At 45.0% G+C, this 20704-nt stretch overlaps 2 protein-coding genes across 11 annotated transcripts in view; one reads left to right on the forward strand and one right to left on the reverse strand.

Moving 5' to 3' along the window:
• The window catches only part of DAAM2 (dishevelled associated activator of morphogenesis 2), a 119314-nt gene extending 101164 nt beyond the window's left edge, over positions 1-18150 (forward strand). For all 5 annotated transcript variants that reach the window (XM_082731102.1, XM_082731106.1, XM_082731104.1 and 2 more), the window contains 7 exons: positions 45-133; positions 10884-11052; positions 11211-11318; positions 12433-12493; positions 13607-13738; positions 14721-14891; positions 15108-18150. In XM_082731102.1, the coding sequence (XP_082587228.1) occupies positions 45-133; positions 10884-11052; positions 11211-11318; positions 12433-12493; positions 13607-13738; positions 14721-14891; positions 15108-15329 (952 nt within the window). In that variant the 3' untranslated portion in view covers positions 15330-18150. The remainder of the gene's footprint in view (positions 1-44; positions 134-10883; positions 11053-11210; positions 11319-12432; positions 12494-13606; positions 13739-14720; positions 14892-15107) is intronic.
• MOCS1 (molybdenum cofactor synthesis 1) overlaps positions 18078-20704 on the reverse strand; it is a 38656-nt gene continuing 36029 nt past the window's right edge. For all 6 annotated transcript variants that reach the window (XM_082731119.1, XM_082731118.1, XM_082731121.1 and 3 more), the window contains one exon: positions 18078-20258. In XM_082731119.1, coding sequence (XP_082587245.1) covers positions 19498-20258 — 761 coding nt within the window. In that variant the 3' untranslated portion in view covers positions 18078-19497. The remainder of the gene's footprint in view (positions 20259-20704) is intronic.

Raw genomic sequence — 20704 nt, forward strand, 5'->3', positions numbered from 1 at the left:
GGCTGGAGGGGGTGGCCTCACAATGTAGCTTGCCCTGTCCACAGGATCGACCACTACCAGCAGCGACTGCAGGCCCTTTTCTTCAAGAAGAAGTTCCAGGAGCGACTGGCTGAGGCAAAGCCCAAAGTGGAAGGTATGGTTGAGGGTGTGGGGAGGCCTAGAGTGGAGAGACATCTGGGAGGGCCCAGGGGTGGAAATCAATGAACAGGGGTAGAAGAAAACTTTCTCATTCTCAATCCCCGCCCCGGCCTCTCCCCACAAAAAACCAAAGCCAAGGACAAATTTGAAACTATGATTATTATAGATATATGCACTTGTTTATATGAGCACATGTGCCAAACATGTGATATGTTTCCTGTGCCTCAGCCTGGGATACTCTCTGGGAAGTGGGGGGGGGGGGGTCTGTTGACATTTGCCTCAGCATGGGACAGAAATGCTGAACAGATGATGATAATAGCAAGTTCCTAGAACAGGGCCTGGCATGTGTTGAGCTCATCAATCTTTACCCTGTCTGAGAGGGGCGAAGTTCATAGAAGGCCTCTGGACACATTCTTTTAAGTGTGAGCTTTCAGAAAAGTAGGAAATTCGCAAGGTAATTCCTGGCGGTATCTGGTTTTCTGGGTTAGGGAACCCTTCCGATGCAGGCCTTTTCCAGATGGTCAATTTGTAATTCAGTGAGAACTCTGTAGCAAGCACTGCATGAAACATTCCACGTGGGTGGTCTCATTGGTCCTTACAACATCCCTCTGGGTGTGTCCATTCTCTCAGGTCTAAAATGGGGTCATGCTGCCTCAGGCCATGTTCAGGGAGTGGTGGACCCAGAATTAGAACCCAGATCTTGTTCTTCAGAATTCATCCCCCACTCTTTGTCCTGCAGTACTTGATAGATGACAGCAGAAGACAGAGGGGCAAAGATTTGGGGAAGAACGTCCACGAAGGTCCAAGAAGACCCACGAGCAGAGAAGTGGGAGAGGCTGTGAGGCTCACTTGTGGGGAAGATAGGACAGCAGAGGGGAACAGGAGATCCTGAGTCCAGGAGGCTGAGGGGGATAGGCTGGGGGTGGAGCAGAGCGTGGGCCCCCTCTGCTGGACACCAGGGCTGACCAGCACTCCCTGGGATGCCCAGTCCAGAGACTGGCCCTTCCTAGAGTTGCTTCAGGGAGGTTTGGGGGTAGGGGGTGGGGTGTGTGTGACAGAGCTGGAGGTAGACATTTTCTGCAATCTGCCCCCGCCCCCCTCCACGTGTATTCACACACACAAGGCAACTGCAGGCTGGGTGTAATCATAATTATTGATTGTTCTGAGGGAGAAGGATCGAGGACAGTTGTGACTCTGCAGGTCTGAGGTCTGGCAGTACCTTCTGCCCTGTGATGAGTGAATCCCTACCTTCATACAACCTTCTTTGTCCTCCTGCAGACTGCCCTTGGGGCCTGAGACACTGGATGCAGGGATGAGCCAAGATATTTGCTCAACCATTTGTGTGTCTTGGGTCAGTGGAGCAAATGTGAGCAACTGCCACTTGGAGATGTGGAACCAGTGTAGCCTAGCCCCTGGGTAGGGTGAATCTCAGATAATCTCAGAGCCCACTCCAAAACTCCCCCTAAGTGTTACTCTATGAAAGCTCAGGAAAGTCTCCCTTTAATATCAAGCTGTGCAGAGCAAGTCATGTTTTGGATAACCTACTGGGGAAAGTAAGAATTGCTCTGCAGTAGCAATGGCTGCTAGCTGTTCTAGAAAGGTCTGGATGGCTCTTCCTCTGAGAGTCAGAAGGAGGTAGCTGAAGTGGTATCTTACAGAATCAGGTCAGTGGCTTGAACTAGGGGTGGAGACCAGAGAATTAATTGTACAGGAGTTGGAATTCCTATTTTTCCTTCCAGTTCTAGGAAATATTCTTGGTAAGCTAATATTTGGCCTATCTCAGCTGCTGATGAGCTTTTGATATCTTACCCTCCTCAATTTCCACCAGGGCCTTTGGGTCAATTTGCCAAAAGCCAATTCACCAAATTTGACAGATTTACCAATTCTATGAATATATTCATGAAACATATTTTTCTTGAATATATTCTTATGAATCTGTTCATTGTTGAATATACCAAATTTACTGATTCTCATTTTGAATACATTTACTGAATATAGTCAAGATGAATATGGTTTCAAATGTAAACATTCTTATGAATATATTCAAAAATATATTATTCTTATGACTTTATCTAAAATGTCTGCAATTGCAATGGGAGTATTCCCATTTATACTGATTTCCTTTGAACTCTTGTCAATTTCTGTTTTGCCAACATTTTAGCATTTTTAGGAGGATTCTTTTGCAAATTTCTCAAGTAGCATATCAACCTTAGAAAAACCATCCCAACCGCTATGAATTGCCAAAAACTTTAAAGAACTACTTATAAAAGTAAACTTTTTATTCAAATATGCATACAGAAATGTACATAAATCACAAGTGTCCTACTTGATGAATTATCATAAAGTAAACTCACCTGTGAAATCAACACCCAAGTCAAGAAATGGAATGTTGCCACCCCTAAACACCCCTTCCTCATATCTCCTCTCAAACTTTACCCCTTGCAACCATTGATCTAACTTCTTTAAAGGTTTTGTTGGTCTCAAACTTTATATAAATTGTATACTGGAGTATGGATAATTTTATGCTGGTTCCTTTTGCTCAGCATTATGCTTGTAAATTACCCTATTGTTACCGCTAGCAGTGAGTTATTCATTTTCAGTGTTGCACTTTATTCCATTGTCTGAATACCATAATTAATTTAACCAATCTGTTTGTAATTTAAGAAAAAAAATGACTAGAAACCACTCTAATACCCTTCAAGAGTAATTCTGCTATTAGGTCATAGACTGACTATGTACTGACAAAACTTATCATTGACTTTTATAGCTTCTTTTTTTTTTCCAGTTTAAGCTTCTACTTTTATTTTGTTGTTAATTTCATGATGTGTATATAATGTACAGTTGACACACATGTTATATCCATTTCAAATATACAATATAGAGATTGGACAAGTCTATATATTATGCTATGTCCACCACAAGTGTAGCTACATTATGTAAGGCTATTATAATACCATTGACCATATTCCCCATGCTGTACATTTTATCTCCATGATTTATGTATTCCATCATTGGAAGGCTGCATCTATCACTTCCCTTCACTCATTCTGCCCATCCCCCCACATGCTCCCTTCTGGAAACTATCAGTTAGTTCTCTGTATTTATGAGTCTGTGTCTGGTTTTTGTTTGTTCATTTTGTTTTTTATTTTTCTTTTTTTAAGTCTTTATTTAAATTTAAATTCAGGGGCGCCTGGGTGGCTCAGTGGGTTAAAGCATCTGCCTTTGGCTCAGGTCATGATCTCAGGGTCCTGGGTTCAAACCTCACTTCAGGCTCTCTGCTCAGCTGGGAGCCTGCTTCCCCCTCTCTTTTTCTGCCTGCCTCCCTGTCTACTTGTGATCTCTGTCAAATAAATAAATAAAATCTTTAAAAAAATAAATTTAAATTCAATTAGCCAACATACAGTTCATCATTAGTTTTTTATATAATGTTCAAAGATTCATTAGTTGTGTATAACACCCAGTGCTCATCACATCACATGCCCTCCTTAATGTCCATCATCAAGTTACCCCATCCCTCTACCCAACTTCCTTTCTGCAACCCTCACTTTGTTTTTTAGATTCCACATATAAGTAAAATCATATGGTGTTTCTTTCTGACTTATTTCACTTTAGCATTTTACTCTCTAGATCCATCCATCCATGTTGTCACAAATGGTAAGATCTCATTCATTTTTATGGATGAATAATATTACATTGTATCTTCTTTCTTTGTTGGTGTACTGAAAAATTTCTCCCAGCTTCATTGAGCTATGATTGACAAAAATTGTATATATTTAAGATGTACAAGTTTATATACTTAAGATTCACAATTGTATATATTTAAGGCAGTGTCTTTTTTTTTAAATTCCAGTATAATTAACATGCAGGGTTATATTCAGTTTTAGGTGTACAGTATAGGGATTCAACAATTCTATACATTATTCGATGCCCATCACAATAAATGTACTCTTAATCCCCTTCACCTATTGCACCCATTCCCCAATCCCCCTCCCCTCTGGAAACCACCAGTTTGTTCATTATATTTAAAAGTCTGTTTTTTTGTCTCTTTTTTCTTTGTTCATATGGTACGGGCTTGGAAATAGACACATAGAACAATGGAACACAATAGAGAGCCCAGAAATGAACTCCCAGTTATATGGTCAATTAATCTATAAGGGAGGCAAGAATATACAATGAGAAAAAAACAGTCTCTTCAACAAATGGTGCTGGGAAAACTAGATAGCCATGTGCAAAGGAGTGAAACTGGACAACTTGCTTATATCATACACAAAAATAAACTCAAAATGGGTTAAAGACCTAAGTGTGAGATCTGAAACCATAGAAGTCCTAGAAGAAAACATAAGCAGTAAATGTCTTTAAAATCAGCCTTAAGCAACATTTTCCTAGCTATGTCTCCTTTGGCAGGGGGAACAAAAGCCAAAATAAACTATTGGGACTATTGGGACTATTGGGACTATTTTTAGTTTGATAAAAAGCTTTGGCACAACTGTGTTTTTTTTATCCATTCATCTATTAGTGGATACTTAGGTTGCTTCCATATCTTGGCTATTATAAATAATGATGCAGTAAACATAGGGGTACAGATATCTTTTTGAATTACTGTTTACATTTTCTTTGGGTAAATACTGAAATTATTGGATCATGTAATATTTCTATTTTTAATTTTTGATGAACCTCTATACTGTTTTCCACAGTGGCTATACAAATTTACATTCCCACACACAGTGCACAAGATTTCCTTTTCCTCCACATCTTTAACAACAGTCGATATAATCTTTTTGATTTTAGCCATTCTGACATGTGTAAGGTGATATCTCATTGTGGTTTTGATATGCATTTCCTTCATGATCAGTGATGTTGAGCAGATGTGTCTGTTGACCATCTGTATGTCTTCTTTGGAGAAATGTCTATTCAGGTCCTCTGCCAATTTTTAAATTGGATTGTTTTTTGATGTTGAATTATATAAATTATTTATATATTTTGGACATGAACCCTTTATCAGATATCACTGGCTATTATCTTCTCCCATTCAGTAGGTTGCCTTGTTGTTCTGTCAAAGGTTTCTTTTGCTGTGCAAAAGATTTTTATTTTGGTGTAGTCCCAACAGTTTATTTTTGCTTTTGTTCCTCTTGCTTAAGGAGACAAATCTAAGAAATTGTTGCTAAGGCTAATGTTAAAGAGATTACTGACCATGTTTTTTTCTAGGACTTTTATGGTTTCAGGTCTCACATTTAGGTCTTTAATCCATTTTGAGTTTATTTTGTGTACTATGTATTTTTGTGAAGTGGTCCATTTTCCCCAGCATCATTTGTAATCTTTTCCCACATTGAAAGTTATTGTCTCCTTTGTCATAGTGACCATTTATTTTTATTTTTATTTTTAAAGATTTTGTTTATTTATTTGACAGAGAGAGATCACAGTAGACAGAGAGGCAGGCAGAGAGAGGGAGAGAGGGAAGCAGGCTCCCTGCTGAGCAGAGAGCCCGACATGGGACTCGATCCCAGGACCCTGAGATCATGACCTGAGCCGAAGGCAGCGGCTTAACCCACTGAGCCACCCAGGTGCCCCTGTCATAGTGACCATTTAATTGTGGGTTTATTTCTGGGTTCTCTATACTATTCTATTGACCTATGTGTCTATTTTTGTGCCAGTTTCATACTGCTTTGATCACTACAGCTTTGTAGGTTATTTTGAGATCTGTAGTTGTGATACTTCCATCTATGTTCTTCTTTCTCAAGACTGTTTTAGCTCCTTAGAGTCTTTTATGGTATGGTACAAATTTTAGGGTTTTTTGTTGTTGTTGTTGTTGTTGTTGTTCTAGTTCTGTGAAAAATGCTATTGGTACTTTGATAGAGATTGCATTGAATTTGTCAATTGCTTTGGGTATTACAGACATTTTAATAATACTAATTCTTTCAATCCACAAGTGTGGAATATCTTTCCACTTGTTTTATTTGTTTTTACATTTAAAATTGAAAATGTTTTTTTGTTAAAAGATGAATAACCAAAGACATATGATTCTTATTGTCATTGTTATTTTAGTTTTTCTCAATCTTTCAGCAGTGTCTTATAGTTTTCAGAATACAGGCCTTTTATCTCATTAGTTTATTCCAGGTCTTTTTGATACAATTATAAATGGAATTATTTTATTAATTTCTCTTTCTGCTTCATCATCAGTGTATAGAGATGCAACCAAAATCTTTGTACTAATTTTGAATCCTGCTACTTTACTGAATTCATTTATTCCAATAGATTTTTAATTGAGTCTTTAGGGTTTTCTCCATACAGTATCATGTCTTCTGTAAGTTGTGATAGTTTAACTTTTTATCAGTTTGAATACCTCTTATTTCTTGTCTGGTTGCTGTGGCTAGGACTTCCATTACAATGTTATATAAAAGTGGTGAGAGTAGACATCCTTGTCTTATTCCTGATCTTAAAGGAAAAACTTTATTTTTCACCATAAAGTTTGATGGTAGTTGTGGGTCTTTCATATATAATCTTTATTATGTTGAGACATGTTCCCTCTAACTACTTTGAGAATTTTTATCATGAACAGATGTTGAATTTTGTCAAATGATTTTTCTGCATCTGCTTAAATGAACATATGTTTTTTTTATCCTTTCTCTTGTTTATGTGATGTATCATGTTGATTTTTTAAGTACTGAACCATCCTTGAATCCCTGGAATGATACCCACTTGCTCGCGAATGATTTCCTTAAGTGTATTGTTGAAAGCAGTTTGTTGATACTTTGTTGAGGATTTTTACATCTATGTTCATCAGGGATATTGGCCTATAGGGGTTTTTGTTTCATGGCTTTTTTTGTTTTTGGTGTTTTGTTTTGTTTTGTTTTTTGTAGTGTCTTTGTCTGCTTTTGGTATCTGGGTGATGCTGTCTTCATAGAATGTATTTGGAAGATTTCCTCCCTCTTCATTTTTTTTTTTTGAAAGAGCTTGAGAATAGGTGTTAACCCTTCTTTAAATGGTTAGTAGAATTTACCTGTGAATCAGTCTGCTCCTGGACTTTTGTTTTTTGGGGAGTTTTTGGATTACTTATTCAATTTTGTTACTAGTAGTTGGTCTGTTCAGATTTTCTATTTCCTTCTGATTCAATTTTGGAAGATTATATGTTCTTAGGGCTTTATCCATTTCTTTTAGGTTGTTCAGTTTGTTGGCATATAATTTTTCATAGTACTCTCATAATCCTTGGTATTTCTGTGGTGTCAGTTGTCACTTTTTTCATTTCTGATTTTTTTCATTTGTGTCCTTTATTCCTTGATGAATAGGACTAAAGGCTTATCCCTTACGCCTGTCTTTTCAAAAACCCAGCTCTTGGTTTCATTGATCTTTTTCACTTTTTTAAAAGGCTCTATTTAATTTATTTCTGCTCTTTTATTTCCTTCCTTCTATTCGCCTTGGATTTTTCTTTTTCTAGGTCTTTTAGGTATAAGGTTAGATTGAGATTTTTTTTTTTTTAAATTTGAAGTGGACCTGTACTGCTATAAATTTCCCTTTTTGAACTGCTTTTGCTGAGTACCAAAGATTTTAGATAAGTGTGGTTTCATTTTCACTTCTCTCCTTGTATTTCTTGATTTCCTGTCACTTCTTATTGACCCATTGGCTATTTAGTACATGTTGTTAGCTTCCATATGTTTGTATTTTTCCAGTTTTTTCTTGTGATTGATTTCTAATTCCTTACCACTGTGTTCAGAAAAGATGCATGATATGATTTCAATCTTGAATTTATTAAGACTATTTTGTGGTGTAACACGTGATCTATCCTGGAAAATGTTCTTTGTGCACTTGTAAAGTGTATTCTCTCATTTTGGGATGGAATGTTCCGTGTATATCTAAGTCCATCTAGTTTGATGTGTCACCGAGCAACACTATTTCCTTATTGACTTTTCTGCCTGGATTATCTATCTGTTGATGTAAGTGGAATATTAAAGTCTCTGCTATTATTATTGTCAATTTCTACCTTTATGTCTGTTAATATTTGCTTTATGTGTTTAGGTGCTTCAATGTTGGGTGCATAGATACTTACAATCGTTACACCCTCTTGTTATGTTGACCCCTTTATCATTATGTAATGCCCTTATTTGTCTCTTATTGCAGTCTTTGACTTAAAGTCATTTTGTGTAAGTATTACTACCCTGGCTCCTTTTTTTTTTTTTTTTTTTTTCTGTTTCATGGAATATCTTTTTTTCGATCCTTTCACTTTTAGTCTGTATGTCTTGTGTCTGACGTGAATCTCTCATAGGCAACATATAGAGGAATTTTTCTTAATCCATCATGCACTCTAGAGTTTAGACCATTTGCATTTAAAGAAATTATCAGAAGTTATATATTTATTGCCATTTCATTATTTGTTTTCTGGTTGTTTTTGTAGCTCTTCTGTTTCTTTCTTCTTTTCTTGCGATTAGTGACTTCCTTTAGTGTGACTCTTTATCTTTATTTTTTTCTGTGTATCTATTACAGATTTTGCATTTGTGGTTGTCATGAGGTTCATATAACATCCCAAGTATATAGCAATATATATTAACTTGATGGTCACTTAAGTTTGAAAACATTCTAAAATGATTTTTTACTCCCTCCTCCACATTTTATGTATATGGTATCATATTTTACATCTTTTTATTCGTATATATGTATACGAATATGAATTATATATTATATAGTTATATAATGTATAATTTATATATATATATATAAACTTCTAGTTATGGCCCTTTCTTTTCCACTTAAAGAAGTCCCTTTACCATTTCTTGTAAGGATGGTTTGGGGTGATGAACATCTTTAATTTTTTTTTTTTTTTTTGCCTGGGAAAATCTTTTCTCTCTCCTTCAATCCTGAGTGATAATCTCATCGGGTAAAGTAGTCTTGGTTATAGATTTTTCCCTTTCAGCACTTTGAATATATCCTGCCACTCCCTCCTCACCTGCAAAGTCACTGCTGAAAAATCAGCTTATGGGGGTTTCCCTTGTATGTAACTTCCCTTCTGTTTTGCTGCTTTTAAATTCTCTATTAAATTCTCTTTAATCTTTGGATTTTTAGTTCTTATGTGTCCTGGTGTAGACCTCTTTGGGTTCATCTTATTTGGAACTCTCTGTGCTTTCTGAACCTGGATGTCTCCAGGTTAAGGAAGTTTTGGCTATTATTTCTTCAAGTGACTTTTCTGTCCCTTTTGCTCTTTTTCTGGGATCCAATATGAATACTTGTTCACTCGATGTTGTCCAAGAGATCCCTTAACCTGTCCTCGTTTAAAACATGTTTCTTTTTGTTACCCAGCTTGGTTGTTTTCCATTACTCTGTCTTCTAGATTGCTGATCTCTTCTTCATCTGCTAATCTGTTGATTCCTTCTAGTGTATTTTTCATTTATGTTCTTTAATTCTGAATTTTTTTCATATTTTCTATTTGTTAACTTTATCAGGAATAGTGCTATCTCCATTTCATTTTGTTCTTTTCCTGAGGTTTTGTTTTGTTTGGAGCATATTCCTCTGACTCCCCTTTTTCTTAACTTTTAGTCTTTATTTCTGTGATTAGGCAGAACAGCTAATTCTCTAAAACTTGAAGGAATGGCCTTGTGTATGGTTATCCCCCGTGTAGGCTATGTGTATCTGGTGACTTTCCCTTCCCTGTGGCTGGTGAGGGCTGAGGACACCCTGGTGGGGTCGCTGGAGCTCAAGTGGTTGCAGGCCAGGGTGTTCCTGGGACTTTCTGCACAGAGAGTGTCCTGGAAGGACAGCTGAGGCTGAAGTAGGTACAAGCTGAGAGGTCCTGATGATCTCTACATTACAGCCTTTCCCCCCTCCCCCAATTACTTACTTTTAACTGCTTTTGAGGATTTCTGCAAACTTTGGGTCAGATGGTTCTCATTTTAGATCCATAGCAGCATCTTAAAGAATGTTCAGTTTGGCATAAGCTAAAATTCATGGGATGGTTTGGTGTTCTTATCACCACGCTTAATAATCAGAAAGCATATTCCATAAGTAGTAGCCAAAATTTCACTGTAGGATTTGTATCCCATTAGTACACAATAGCTGAGAATGGGCCAGCGCATCCATCCTCGAATGAAATACTGAAGTTTCAGTTACTGTTAACCTTAAATCATATTTCTAGCAAATGTATCATTTAAGGCATTGGGGAGAAATTGTTAAAATTCCTAAAAGTTGGGGAAAAATTTAAATGATGTTCAACAAGATGTCAAGTAAACTCTTAAATCAAAGATAGCATTAACTGCAAGGCATACCCTTATCTTATAGAACAAAAAATGGAAATATTATATTAGTGACGTGATAATTTAATTGACAGGGATTTTTTTCTTTAAAAAAAAAGTTAAACAGCATTTTAAAAGAGGCAGAAACAGTCCCATACTATGTAAAATGTTGAAATTTAAAATTTTAATCACTAAGTTTAAAAAAGTAAAAGCATTATATCCTTGTATATATCCATAGAAAGAACTACTAATCATCTTTGGATATATGTAAGAAAAGATATTCTTAAATATATTAAGAAGAATTGGCACATTCTGAGAATGAGTTATTTGTTAAATTGGCTTTTGGCCAATTTACCTGCTTCCCTTGGAAGTGGGCAGGTATGAAGTAGATCAGTCTGTTGAGGTGTGGGTATAGTCTGCCCCTCTGAAAGTTGAAGACTGAACTGTGTGGTGGCATCATCCTGGTGTTCAAGGGGACCAGCTGCCCTGGCCCAGTTTCTGTAGGGCTATGACCTGTCCCTCCTCTCCTAGCCATCCTGCTGGCCTCCCAGGAGCTGATCCGCAGCAAGCGTCTAAGGCAGATGCTTGAGGTCGTCTTGGCCATTGGCAACTTCATGAACAAAGGGCAGCGTGGGGGAGCCTATGGGTTCCGGGTGGCCAGCCTCAACAAGATTGCAGATACCAAGTCCAGCATTGACAGGTGGGATCTTGTCTGCTGCCTTATCTTCCATCTCACCCCACCCTGGCCTCTTCCCTCCTCCTCCCATTTCTGACTCAAACTCCTTGCCTTTTCCCCTGACCCCTCCCGCTCGTTTCTTCCTGGCCTTCATTCCTTTATCCCTGACCTTTCATCCACAGAAATATCTCTCTGCTCCATTACCTGATCATGATCCTGGAGAAGCACTTCCCTGACATCCTGAACATGCCCTCAGAGCTACAGCATCTTCCAGAAGCCGCCAAAGTCAAGTGAGGGACCCTTCTTTCCCCTGTGATCATAGCACTCTTGTCTAAATTTCCTTTCATTGCTATTGTGGGATGACTAGGGATGGGCACTGTCTCAGCGTCTGCCTTTAGATGAACCAAATGAAGACTGGCTACTTGCTCTCAAATTCTTATTTCAGAGATATTCCTAGGAAACAGTGGGGAAGTGAGCCAGGGGTGGCTCACTTAATAACAAAGTATTATTAAGCCAGCTACCCCTGGAACCTCCCTTCATGGAAGTCTGTGAGACAACATAGGACACTTACTCAACTTACCCCATCCGAGAGGTGAGGGAACTAGGATATCATAGCCCATCTCCTGACAGTCATTAGCTGAACGTCTCTGGGCAGGGCATGACTCTGGCTATAGGTACAGGCAAAGGGAACTCTGGGATCCAGAGAAAGTGCTTGTATCATTAGAAGTCAGGATTGTACACTACAATGGATGGTCCAGGGAGATATGGATGTAGCACCAATGATATCTCCTACAGGCAAGAAGTCAGACCTGAAGAGATATAGGCTGATAGAAGCATTTCTAACAGAAGCAGAAATACAGTGGAAAATAGTTAATATGCAACAAATGTTTACTGCACACAGGACAACATGTTAAGAGTTTTAAGTATTACCTATTGGTATTTTTTTTTAAAGATTTTTTTTATTTATTTGTTTGACAGAGAGAGAGATCACAAGTAGGCAGAGAGGCAGGCAGAGAGAGAGAGAAAGGGAAGCAGGCTTCCTGCTGAGCAGAGAGCCCAATGTGGGGCTCAATCCCAGGACCCTGGGATCTCGACCTGAGCCGAAGGCAGAGGCTTAACCCACCGAGCCACCCAGGCGCCCTTACCTACTGGTATTAAAAAGAATTCAAGTCAGAAGCCATGTGTTAGAAAGCTAATATTCAACATAACATTTCTGATCTGGAAGGATCTTCAGAACCTAAATTTCAATCCTATTATTTTATAGAAGCACAGACAGAACACAGAGGGGAGGTGATGCAGCAGGCCTAGAGCATGGGTCCACTGACTCCAAGGCCATTGTGCTTTGCACTGCCATCTGTCTGAACCATGCTCAGCAATTCTCCCTTCCTGTGTGTCTCCCTGCAGCCTGGCAGAGCTGGAGAAGGAGGTGGGCAACCTCAGGAGGGGCCTCCGAGCAGTTGAGGTGGTGAGTACACCATCTATGCCTGCCTGGGTTTGCGGGGTTGCTTTCTGTCTGTGCTGAAGGCCAGACCCTGTGCCAGTGACTCTGGCACCCCCACCAGGAGCTCTGGGACACAGACATGCATCAGACAGTGTTTTCCATCTGGAGGCCTACTATCTGGGGACCTATCATTTGACCAATTAATAGGCAGCAACAGAGCTAGCCCTCAGGAAAGGATGACTGGATTATTTAGGACTTAAATTTAGAATCTCACGGAGGGGCCATCTGAGACTAGCCGGGTCACTGTCCAGCATGTCTGTTGGACACTGGTGGAGAATGAATCGTAAGTTGGCCCCATGCCTAAGTCTAATTCAAGTCGGTAGGAAAGAGTTTCTGCATCTCTCAGAAGCCAGCCGGCACAGGTAGCCCATAGTGTGTGACACCGGGCACAGCTATCTCCAGAAATTCCTGCCAGATGCCTCTTCTCCTTGGGTCAGTAGAGGACCCAGGGGCTGCGCCCAGGAGTCTCGTCTTCACCAGTCCTGCTCTGATGGCTTCTCAGATGATATGGTCTCTGGCCTGAGGCTAGGCTAGTCCCATATGGCAATGGCCCCAATCGTTTTTCTTCAACATTTGGGAACTTGAGAATGTTTCCATTTTTACTGGGGGAAGGGGGTGGTAGGCTGGTAAGGGGACAATGAATTAGAGAATGAAGGTAAGTAAGAGAAAGAAATATTCATTGCCACTATGGTGGGGGTGGGGTCAATTTCCAATTTATAGCCCTTAAAAGTGCTACTCACAGCAGGGCCCATGACCAGCAGCATCCGTATCAGCTAGGAGATTTAGAAAGACATCTCACACTTGAATCGGCCCATGCATTACCTAGAGGTCTTGTTAACATGCAGATTCTCATTCCCTGAGAGTCTGTATTACTTCAGACATCCCAGACCACGCTGGGAAGCAAGGATCGAGAGAAAGAAAGATAGCAGTGGTGCACGAGGGATAGCTCTCACAATCTTTGCCGCCCTCAGAATTGTGTGAGACTAGGCAGGAAGGGTGGGAGATGGGGGTGACCCTCAGAGTTCCTGACTTCTGTGCTGGTGCCCCTCTAACCAGCACATCACTCTCCCTCCTCAGGAGCTGGAATACCAGAAGCGCCAGGCACGGGAACCAAATGACAAGTTTGTCCCTGTCATGAGTGACTTCATCACTGTCTCCAGCTTTAGCTTCTCAGAGCTGGAAGACCAGCTGAATGAGGCCAGGGACAAGGTAAGTGTGGCCCAAGCTCCCAGTCTGGTCCCCATCCTAACCCTATCCCTCTTTTTTTACGTAGAAAAGGCTCCTTCACCCATTCCTGTGTTGGGTGGCCCAGAGGGACAAACCCAGAGTCACTGAGCTTTGAGGAAAAGTAATTTCCTCACTCCCTTAAGAAAAGCAATAGCAAGTCTGTTGCAAAGGTCATAATCCTTTTAGTATGGGCTTCTTAAAAGGTTACTACCCCATTGTACAAGTATGTACACTGAGATCTGGAGAGGTTAAGAAACTCGCCCAGGGTTTCCCAGCTGTGTTGGACAGACCTGAGTTAGAATCCAGACTCCAGAGCTCAGTTTTGGTCACAGTTGTTATTGCCTCTTCCTGGCTTCTCACACTAACATCCCCATGGACCCCACTGGTAGGCCTCCTCATTCAGGAGGTCTGAGATGCCCCTGCTGGTCCAGGCTGCACACCCTGGCTTGAATTAGAGGTGGTGGCTGTCAATAAATGTTGGAACAGTGCCTGACACCTATAAATAGAGCTAATGCTTTATGTCTAGTAACTCACTTCACCCTCACAACATGATGAGGTAGAGTCTATTGTCGCCATTTTACAGCTGAGGAAACTGAGGAAATAGAGGAATTAAATTAGTCCAATAACTATATGAACTCTGGGTCGTTTTGAGTGTGTGACCTCAAGAAGTACTTCCCAAGGTCTGCAGCTCCTGACCCATACCTACACCAATAACAGACCCCATGGTAGCTCTGGGCAGCCTCTGTCAGATGGTTTGGATCCCCCACCTCCCCTTGGTGTCTGCCTCAAGCTTTTTCTTCAGCCTTATCCCTGCCCTGGTGCTAGCAGGCATCCCCCGCTCTCCTCCAGCCCTGCTCCCCTTGGACTGGGCTCTGCCCTGACTGGAACCCAGCTCACCACAGGGGCTGAACCCACCGTGCTTGGGGGCAGGGGCAGACTCTCACCACCTCTTGCCCCCTAACAGTTCTCCAAGGCCCTGATGCACTTTGGGGAGCAGGACAGCAAGATGCAGCCAGACGAATTCTTTGGAATCTTCGACACCTTCCTGCAGGCCTTCTCAGAGGCCCGGCAGGACCTGGAGGCCATGAGGAGGAGGAAAGAGGAGGAGGAACGGCGGGCACGCATGGAAGCCATGGTGAGAGGGCTGGGCAGAGGGGGGTGCTGCTGGGTGAGAGCAGGAGGCAGGCGGGGAGACAGGAGTGTCTTAGGAAGGAAGTGGAGCCAGCTGGTCAACACGGGCCTCCGGGCAAACAGGTGGGACTTTGTGCCTGCTGGGAGGCCACTGGTTCGGCTGTTGGACTGTCGGTGGCTGCTCTGGTCTCAGCCCACCTCTCTCTTCCTCCTCCTCCAGCTGAAGGAGCAGCGGGAGCGGGAGCGGTGGCAGAGGCAGCGGAAGGCCCACGCGGGCAGCACGCTGGAGGAAGGGGGCGAGTTCGATGACCTGGTGTCGGCGCTGCGCTCTGGGGAAGTGTTCGACAAGGACTTATGCAAGCTGAAACGCAGCCGCAAGCGGTCGGGGAGCCAGGCGCTGGAAGTCACCCGGGAACGGGCAATAAGCAGGCTAAATTATTGACCTGGGGACTGGCCGCAGCAGGAGGCAGGAGACGGGGTGGGCCGAGGGGCTGAGCGGAGGCGGCTGGGATCCTTAGACAATTTGGTGCTCGGTTTAAACGAGCCCTGGGCTGGGTCCTGGGGTGGGGGCGGTGTGTGGCAGGACCAGGGGTCCCCACACTTACCTGAAGGGGCTTCTCGCATCTCCTGTTCCGTTATTCTTTCTGCATCCCGCCCCCCCCCCCCCGCCTTAGGGTCACTCCAAGGCAGACTTGGACATCCCTGGCAGGTCCTGATGAAGGAGCCCTGCCCCCTGGCCTCCAGCAAGGGCATGTACATGTTGGTACACAACTGTTCCAGATCTAGACTGGACAGGTCCATGGGCCTTGTCTGGATTCAATGTCCAGTAGGGAGTTCATGGTGGGGTGGGCCCCCTGAGAGCCACTGAGGGAATGCAGGCCCCCCCATCCACTAAGAGGAGGCATAACGGAACATGGATCTGGGAGCAAACTTTCCTCTTGGATGTAAAGGGAAGAGGCATTAGATACTCTAGCTAGATAGGTTTCAGAAAAAGTGTGGGGAGGACGATGCAGGGACCAAGTCATCAGGACACAGAGTAGCAGTGCCTGTTTCCTACATCACAAGTCCCCTGGCCCCTCTCTCACGTGTAAGTCTCTCCCTCCCTTCCCTACTGCCATCTCTCTCCTATCTACTAATCCTGAACACTCACCTTTGGGTTACCACAGCTATGGCTCACGATCAGGTACTTGATGAATCTGGTAAGGGAAGGGGTTCAAGAAAGACTCCGATCATCACCGCACCTCATGCCTTGGGCCTACGGACCCTGGAACAAAACTCCTCACACCTCCTCTGTACAACCCAACCCTGGTCTATAACCACGCGCATTGGCTGGGAATTCTGCTAGCCTCCCACTAGAGGGCAGCACTTGAACGCCCAGCTCCACTCTGGTGCTCCCACTCTACCACTGCATGTTCCATCAGACCCCAAACTCTTTCTCTAAGGTCTGCCTCAGGGCAGAAGCCACGGAGACCTCCCTCTCTGTCCAGCCTGTGCAAGGCCGCTTCGAACCACGTGCACCGGGCTAAGGCTGGCCCTGGAGTGTTCGTTCCTGAGATGGTCCAAAGGGCCAGAGCTGCCCTCTGCCTTTATATGAGATCTCTGAGGCATTCAGACTAGGAGCCAGAGCAGGCAGAGGAAGCTAGGGAGATGGAATACAGAGGAAAAGGGCCAAGTTCCCTGGGGGTGCCCTGCCTGAAGGAAATCAAGGATAGAAGGCTGGGTACCAGACATGGGGGCTGGGACCCACCTCTCAACTCATTCCTTCAATCTGACTTCCAAGGGCTCCTATTCTAGCCCTCCGAGCCACTCCCACCATCCATGCTGTTCATTTGGAGTTGTCTTTGGTTGGGGGAGGGGATCAAGGCTGTGTCTAAACAAAACTATCTTCTGAAAGAAGGAAGGAGAGGTCAACTCTATCAAGGTTTTTGTTTTCGATCCATTTCTTCCCCCTAGAAGTTGGTTGACCTATCATCCTCAGTGTGCAGCCTCCTGACTCTCCATCAACCAGCTCCTGGCCATTCTATCTCCCAGCCCTTGTCTTTGTGTCTCACTTTTCAACCTACTTCTCCAGCTCAGGGTTATTGCCAGTGGCCACACTGGTGGGCTAGGTCCACTCTTCAGCTGCTTATCTCATCTTTTCCCTACATCAGACTCGGGGGGTAGGGCCAGAGTAGCTGTGGTGGGCGGGGAGAAACATAGAGTTGGTGAGCCCAGCATGTGTGTTGGTTTGAGTGGGGAGGGATGTGAGCAAATGCAAACCTGGCCAGGCTAAAGGGAAAGAGGCCATCCTGGAGTCCAGTTGAAGGCAAGATGAGGGCTTTGGTCTACCCATCTGTCCACCAGACAGCCCCCACCGCCAGAAGCTGGCATTGGGGTGGTGGGAAGGTCACAGGTGGGGTCTCTGAAGTTCCTCTCTCAAACTGGCTGGGCTGAGGTTAACCTCCCCAGCAGGGCACAGGGGAGGGCTCTGTTTCTATCACCAGCATGTCCAAACTCTGGCCTTCCCTCAGGCCACGGAAGACTGGATTTTCCAGGAAAGACAAGGAACATAGAAGTTGTTCAAGGTATTTTGGATCCACAGAAAAGCACACTTTGGTTTAACTGTTTACAGAGGACACATACCTTGTTCCAGGGCTCAGGCTTCTCACCCCAAAAGGTTTTTTACCCTTCTCTATTTATTGTTTTCTAGCTCTGGCCAGTAGAATAGCCAGATCTACAACCGTGCCTTGGACCACTCACCATCCCAGTTGCCTCAGCAAGGAGGGGCTGGTGCCCCGTGGGGCTGGGGGAGTTGGTCATGGATATGCTAAATGTTTACGCCTATTACACTTGTTCCTTAGTCTTTGCCCAGTGTCCTTCTCACCCCTCCTGCTCCCTTCAGGTAAATTTCTCCAGCTGTCTAATGTTGTGTCCAATGTAGAATGCAGTTAACCTAATCCAACCTGTCCCTTTCTCAGCAGCTGCACCCACCCCCGCTCCCCAGTAAGGGAAGGTAGGTTTTCTGGGGCAACAAGAGGAAACAAAATTCTCCGGGTGGAGAGGGAAGGGTCTGGTCCAGACTCTCCCCACCCCCATCCCATTTTTACCAACTGGGGTGCCATGACTGTTCCTCCAGCCTCTACACCACAGCTGCTGTCACCAAGCTGTCTCGGACGACAAGTGAGGCTAATGTACAAAATCGGCAGTGTCCTTTTTACCTGCACCATTTTTATAAGAATATATTGTAATACTAAAAAATATTAAATCCATACCATCCCCCTCCAGCCTGCCGTGAAAGCTGTGCCTTCTTCCCATGTGGGCACAGGAGCTGTGCTCAGGGGCGGTCACAGCCAGTGGGGGGTTGGAGCCTGCTCCCATCCACTCTGAGAGTACCAATTGTTCCATTTCCAGAAGTTCTGCCAGTCAGTCCACATCGTATGGGCAGCTTGATGTTGGCCACGGAATTTGGCTTTTTCTTTTCCCAAGAGGTGGCTGTCTGACACGCGCCAGCACCCGTGGGTGTCGGGCAGAGGGGAGGTGAGCAGGCAGGGGGTGCCCCTGAGGATAGACCCACAAACGCCAAGCCACAGAGGTGAACCCAGCCAGCCAATCCAGGGTTTGGGGAGGTGCAGACCAGGAACCTCTAAGTGCACCCCATGATCTCTAATAGCCAGCAAACCCCGTGATGAGCTTTGGACGCCCCCACTGGCCACGTACGGCAGGCGGTGCCTCTCTTGGCCTCCCAAGGGAAGACAGGGGATCCACAGAGAATGTGCCCCTTTGGCTCTGATAGCATCCTTCCTGCTCCTCTTTCCCTGGGGGGGCGAGGGTGCGGGCATGAATTCATGGCAGCTCAGAAAGTCCCCATTCTTGCATCTCCAAAGTTGGCATCGTGGCTTTATTTTGTGCGCTATGAGGGTGAAGGCAGTCTTCCACTCTCTTCTTTCCCTGATATGTTCCAGAACAAAGGGCTGTGGGTGTGGGGGTGGAAGAGCAGTGTGCAGGGGCAGTTGTCCCCAGGGCTGCTGCCCGTGTGTGTCCTGTCCCAGAGCAGGGGGGCCCAGGAAAGGGAGCTGCTAGCAGGACGAGTGCAAGGGTGAAGCCAAAACCCTGCAAGTCTGAGGGGACCCAGACGCAGGCCAGAGGAGGGGAGAACTGGCCCTTTCGGAGGGAAGGTGGGGGTGCGGCTCCCCAAACTTGGGAAGGCAAAACCGCTTTAGAGAAGTAGTGCAACATTCTTAATGCAAACCGTGCTCTTCCTTCCTCACAGTGGGCTCCCTCTGCTTCATGAGCCCTTATTCTCTCCCCAGGAAGGAGAAGAGAAAACCCAAAATGAGGAGTGGAAGTTAAGGGCCGTCCTGTCTGAAACTACATGTGTTATCTGGGGACTACTGCAGACCATGGGATTTCTCGGTTCCCTAGTGCTGCTCACGGCAATCCCTTACCCGTGACTGGAGTGTCCAGGAAGGGTGACAGGAGACCATGTAGCTCACTAGAGATGGTGTAGCGGTGAAGGGGGCGCTGACCTCGGGCTCCTGCTGGCGGAGGTACACAGGGATGGAGTTATAGGAACTTGCCGGAACAGCAGCCCATCTTGACCTGGCTGGGCCGGGGGCGGAGAAGCAAGAGCTCTAAGTCCGCTGGAAGTCCCCGCGCTGACCCCCAGTCTTGCTCAGGAGCTTTATCTCCCCCAACACGATGTCTCTGCTAACAGCCTTGCACATGTCGTACACAGTGAGGGCAGCCACGGCAGCGGCGGTCAGGGCTTCCATCTCCACACCGGTGGGGCCCCGAGCCCGGCAGGACGCCCGGATCCCCACCGCGTGGCGTGTGGCATCCAGTTCCAGCCACACCTGGACGTGGCTCAGGGCCACATGGTGGCAGAGAGGGATGAGCTGGCTGGTCAGCTTGGCCGCCTGGACTCCAGCCAGCTGGGCCACCGCCAGGGCATCACCCTTCTTTAGCTGGTTTTCCTGGACGAGCTTGAAGGCCGCAGACCCCAGGAGGACCACGGCTGAGGCCACAGCCACCCGCTCCGTGTCAGGTTTCCCACCCACATCTACCATAGCTGCCCGTCCTTCCGTGTCCACATGGGTTAGCTGGTCCGCAGTTGGCAGGGGTCCTGAGGGGGTGGCAGGAGCCTGGGCCACTGCGCTAAGGCACTTCGGGTTGGCATCGGAGTCGAGGTGGGAGCTGTAGTGTCTCTGAGGGCAGCTGGACCTCAGCCGCCACTGGGCAAGAAGAGGGGTCCGGGGGAACCAGCCTCCTTCCCACAGAGTTGCCTTCTGGTTGGAGAAACTCACTCTGTGTCTTATACCCTGAACACGAAAGGGGTCCTGGGAGAAAATGCTTGGGATGGCTGGTGGGGAATCCTGGAGCAGCAAAAGAAACTCTAGAAAGCAAGAAGGAAAAAGAAGAAAGACTAAGCCCCAAAGGGAAGTTTCCCTCCCCACCTCTTCTCCCACCCCTTCCTGCCCACCTTGAGTTCAGCTTCCACCGGGGTGGGGGTGGGGGGCGTGAAGAGCAAAGAGCACAGGAGGAGAGAGAAAGCAGGAGGTACAGACAGAGGGTCCCAGAATACAGGTCTGCAGCCCCTCACGACAGGTGGTATGCAGAGCCCAGCCCCATCAGTGTCTCTGGGCCTACCGGGGTGGGGGGGAGCGCTTCCGGGGTCCCCTCTGCACCAACTTCCTCGCCGCCAAGGTTCTTTTCACAAACACCCAGGGGCTGAAGACTGTAGCCCGATCACGTGACCTCTCCCTGTCCCGGCGTTCTTCTAGAAGCTATAGTGGGGTCTCAGCCTGAACTACCAATCACAGTTACTCTCCTCTTCACATT

This window comes from Mustela nivalis (genome assembly GCF_964662115.1).
Source record: "Mustela nivalis genome assembly, chromosome: 5".
Taxonomy (NCBI): Eukaryota; Metazoa; Chordata; class Mammalia; order Carnivora; family Mustelidae; genus Mustela; species Mustela nivalis.